The 4,173-nt window shown below is 58.7% G+C and overlaps 1 protein-coding gene across 1 annotated transcript; it reads left to right on the top strand.

Moving 5' to 3' along the window:
• Window positions 1–1,289: 1,289 nt before the first annotated feature.
• FZD1 (frizzled class receptor 1) lies at window positions 1,290–3,931 on the top strand. The gene has a single exon (XM_006891461.1). It carries the CDS (start codon window positions 1,691–1,693, stop codon window positions 3,638–3,640), a length of 1,950 nt encoding a protein of 649 aa, XP_006891523.1. The 5' UTR covers window positions 1,290–1,690; the 3' UTR covers window positions 3,641–3,931.
• The last annotated feature ends 242 nt before the right edge of the window (window positions 3,932–4,173 follow it).

Here is a 4,173-nt window from a genome sequence, read left to right on the forward strand (position 1 = left end):
TGTTGTTACGTCCTAGCCAGTCGGAATAGACTCATGGCTGACTCTCCAGTGGGCTTTCAGAGGCTATAAAGTGCAAGAGGCAAGATTTCCCATCTTGGGTGGAAGGGAAAGCAGTTGGTGAATTTGAACTAGAGTCTGCCTTTAGTTTTGCAGCTCATCTCCTTACCACTAGCCCACCAGAGCTCCCTAAGAGGGAAATCTATCGTTACTTTCAATTGCAGTTTTTTAGATACTGCTGTCCCCAGTAATGCCAACAGGTCCAAGATTAGGAAACCTTTGGAGGTTCTAACCCGAGCAGTGGGTGTCTCCCAGGTTTAGCAGCTCCTATGGGTCGCTATGAGTCGGAAACGACTCGACGGCACATAACAACAACAACAATGGGGCCCTGAGTAACTCTCAGGGTCCAGCTGCCTTCCCAGAGTCTTCAACCAGGTGTATCTACCTGAAGAGGCACCCCAACGCCTCTTTGCCAACTGCTTTAGTTTTCATTTCTAAATGAAAACACACAGCTTTTCTTTGCCTTTGTGTCTGACTTAACTACAGAGAAAAAAAGAGTTTGGCTACAGGCAAAGATGATAGTAAGCAGAGGGCGCTTCTGACTTTTTAAAGTGTTTGTTTTGTCCTTGTTTTTCTTCGCTTGGCAAGATCCCGAGAACTTCTCCTTGGGGGAAATGGCGCGTCCAAAGCCCGCCAAACCAGCCTGGGAGCTCTAGGATTTATGAGAGTAATATTTTAAACAAAACCTCGAGAGGAACGATCTCAAAGGCACTCCTTAAGTTAAAGGCATCTGTTCTGAGCAAAGCGCGCGTTTTGCAGTTTGTAACCAGCGTGAAGAGCAGGATTGTTACACATGAAAATGGATAAAAGAAAGAAAAGCCAAGTCGCGCGGTCCGCAGACTCCTATTCATTATTTCCAGCAGCATATGGGACCATTCTCCTACTTGTCCTAGCTCTTTCTTCCGCAAAAGCAAAAGCAACCAAGCCTGTCCCACTCCATAGCAAACCAGATCTTTGTGCCTGAGCAGTGCCCCTGCCACCAGCACTACTTCCTCCTCCTCCCGCCTCCTCCTCCTCTTGCTTGCAGCCGGCTTCTGCCTACGGAATCTGGCGGCTGGTGCCCTTTGCGCCGGAAAGCCCGTGCCGCGATTGGGCGACGGTCCCTGAGACTCCAGTTCCGCGTCGGTTTCAAGGCTCCTCCCTCCTGGTGAAAGACAGACTGCGGGGCGCCTGGAAACCGGTCGGAGGGCGCGCGCGAGAGAGGAGAGGGAGCGAGTTGAGGGATTGACACAAATGGTCAGGCGGCGGCGGAGGAGGAGGCGGAGGCGCAGGGGGGAGCCGAGGCCCCCGGGCTGCCCAGAGTTGTGTGCTCTTCACGGCCGCGGCCACTAGCGCGGCGCCGCCAGCCGGGAGCCAGCAAGCAGCCGAGGAGCAGGAAGGCGGGACGCGACCCCAGCGCACCCGAGCCACCTGGGCTCTCCCCGCCGCCTGCGCTTCATGAATCTCAAGTTTCCGCGGCGGCGGCGGCGGCTGCGGGACACGGAGCGGGAGCCGGAGAAGAGAGTGGAGCGTGGCGGGGGCTCGACGGAAGGCACCGGCGCAGGGGAGATCCTCCCAGGCGCAGAGGGAGCTGCCGCCGGCCGCCCCACCTCCAGCTCCAGCCGATCAACGCCAAGAAAGGAGCCGAAAAAGTATGGCTGATGAGGAGGCGCTTAAGAAGTCCCAGGCCGCTGCCGGCGGGAGCTGGGAACTTTGTACCCGGGCGCTCCCGACCTGGACAGCGATGGAGGGGAGAGGGGACTGGAGCAGCCGTCGCCGACCCCCAGCTGACCCCGGGCGCTTGGCGCACCGGCTGTTGCTGCTGTTTTGGCTGCTGGAGGCTCCGCTTTTGCTGGGGGTCCGGGCGCAGGCAGCCGGCCAGGGGCCGGGGCAGGGGCCCGGGCCGGGCCAGCAACCCCCTCCACCGCCTCCGCCACAGCAGCAGAGCGGACAGCAGTACAATGGTGAGCGGGGCATCTCCATCCCAGACCACGGCTATTGCCAGCCCATCTCCATCCCGCTGTGCACGGACATTGCATACAACCAGACCATCATGCCCAACTTGCTGGGCCACACGAACCAAGAAGATGCGGGCCTCGAGGTGCACCAGTTCTACCCGCTGGTGAAGGTTCAGTGCTCGGCCGAGCTCAAGTTCTTCCTGTGCTCCATGTACGCGCCCGTGTGCACTGTGCTGGAGCAGGCACTGCCACCCTGCCGCTCCCTGTGCGAGCGCGCGCGCCAAGGCTGCGAGGCGCTCATGAACAAGTTTGGCTTCCAGTGGCCCGAAACGCTCAAGTGCGAGAAGTTCCCGGTGCACGGCGCCGGCGAGCTGTGCGTGGGCCAGAACACTTCGGACAAGGGCACCCCAACGCCCTCGCTGCTGCCAGAGTTCTGGACTAGCAATCCCCAGTACGGCGGCGGTGGTCACCGCGGTGGCGGCGGCTTCGCGGGGGGCGCCGGCTCTTCCGAGCGAGGCAAGTTCTCCTGCCCGCGCGCCCTCAAGGTGCCCTCCTACCTCAACTACCACTTCCTGGGGGAGAAGGACTGCGGGGCGCCCTGCGAGCCGACCAAAGTGTATGGGCTCATGTACTTTGGGCCTGAGGAGCTGCGCTTCTCGCGCACCTGGATAGGAATCTGGTCGGTGCTGTGCTGCGCCTCCACGCTCTTCACGGTGCTCACGTACCTGGTGGACATGCGACGGTTCAGCTATCCCGAGCGGCCCATCATCTTCCTGTCCGGCTGCTACACAGCGGTGGCCGTGGCTTACATCGCCGGCTTCCTGCTGGAGGACCGGGTGGTGTGTAACGACAAGTTTGCCGAGGACGGGGCGCGCACGGTGGCGCAGGGCACCAAGAAGGAGGGCTGCACCATCCTCTTCATGATGCTCTACTTCTTCAGCATGGCCAGCTCCATCTGGTGGGTGATCCTTTCGCTCACCTGGTTCCTGGCGGCCGGCATGAAGTGGGGGCATGAGGCGATCGAGGCCAACTCGCAGTACTTCCACTTGGCCGCCTGGGCCGTGCCGGCTATCAAGACTATCACCATCCTGGCGCTGGGCCAGGTGGACGGCGACGTCCTGAGCGGGGTGTGCTTCGTGGGGCTTAACAACGTGGACGCCCTGCGTGGCTTTGTCCTGGCGCCCCTCTTCGTGTACTTGTTCATCGGCACCTCCTTCCTGCTGGCGGGCTTCGTGTCGCTCTTCCGCATCCGTACCATCATGAAACACGATGGCACTAAGACTGAGAAGTTGGAAAAGCTCATGGTGCGAATTGGGGTCTTCAGCGTGCTCTACACGGTCCCCGCCACCATTGTCATCGCCTGCTACTTCTATGAACAGGCCTTCCGGGACCAGTGGGAGCGCAGCTGGGTGGCCCAGAGCTGCAAGAGCTACGCCATCCCCTGCCCCCACCTCCAGGGAGGTGGGGGTGCCCCACCACACCCGCCCATGAGCCCCGACTTCACAGTCTTCATGATCAAGTACCTTATGACACTGATCGTGGGCATCACGTCGGGTTTCTGGATCTGGTCTGGAAAGACTCTCAACTCTTGGAGGAAGTTCTACACCAGGCTGACCAACAGTAAACAGGGGGAGACCACCGTCTGAGACCTGGGGGGCACAGCTGGTTACCACCCCTCAGCCTGGCGCCAGTCCCAACCACCCTGTGAAAGCTGGCCCTTGGAATCCTTTCCTAGCCTGGTTTACTTATTCTCTCACTTAACAGCATAGATCCTGCAAAAAACATCCTTCCCTAGGAGCATAGGGCCCCGGGGATCCTTACTGCCCAGAGGGGACATGGACAAATCTATTTCTCACCCTCTTATACCAGGACTTTACGCTTTTATGATTGTAAATAGCCTGTGTAAGATTTTTGTAAGTATATTTGTATTTAAATGACAGCCGATCACGCGTTTTTGTTTTTTAATTACTTAGAGCGGTTTAAAGATGTCCCCACCTTTTTGCTCTTTTCGGAGTACTGCAGAGGGGGGAAAGCAAAGCACACCACTCTACTTTCAAGGCTGTGCCCACACCCCTCCTTGCCTGGCCTGCACTCTGTTTCCAGCAAGCCCACCCATCTCCATGGGGTGCGGCTCGGTGGTTCACTCTGGGTCCCTTCCCCTAATCTTACTTCCTCCATT

The sequence above is a fragment of the Elephantulus edwardii genome, unplaced genomic scaffold (genome assembly GCF_000299155.1).
Source record: "Elephantulus edwardii isolate Elephantulus edwardi_28Jun2011 unplaced genomic scaffold, EleEdw1.0 scaffold00098, whole genome shotgun sequence".
NCBI classification, from domain to species: domain Eukaryota; kingdom Metazoa; phylum Chordata; class Mammalia; order Macroscelidea; family Macroscelididae; genus Elephantulus; species Elephantulus edwardii.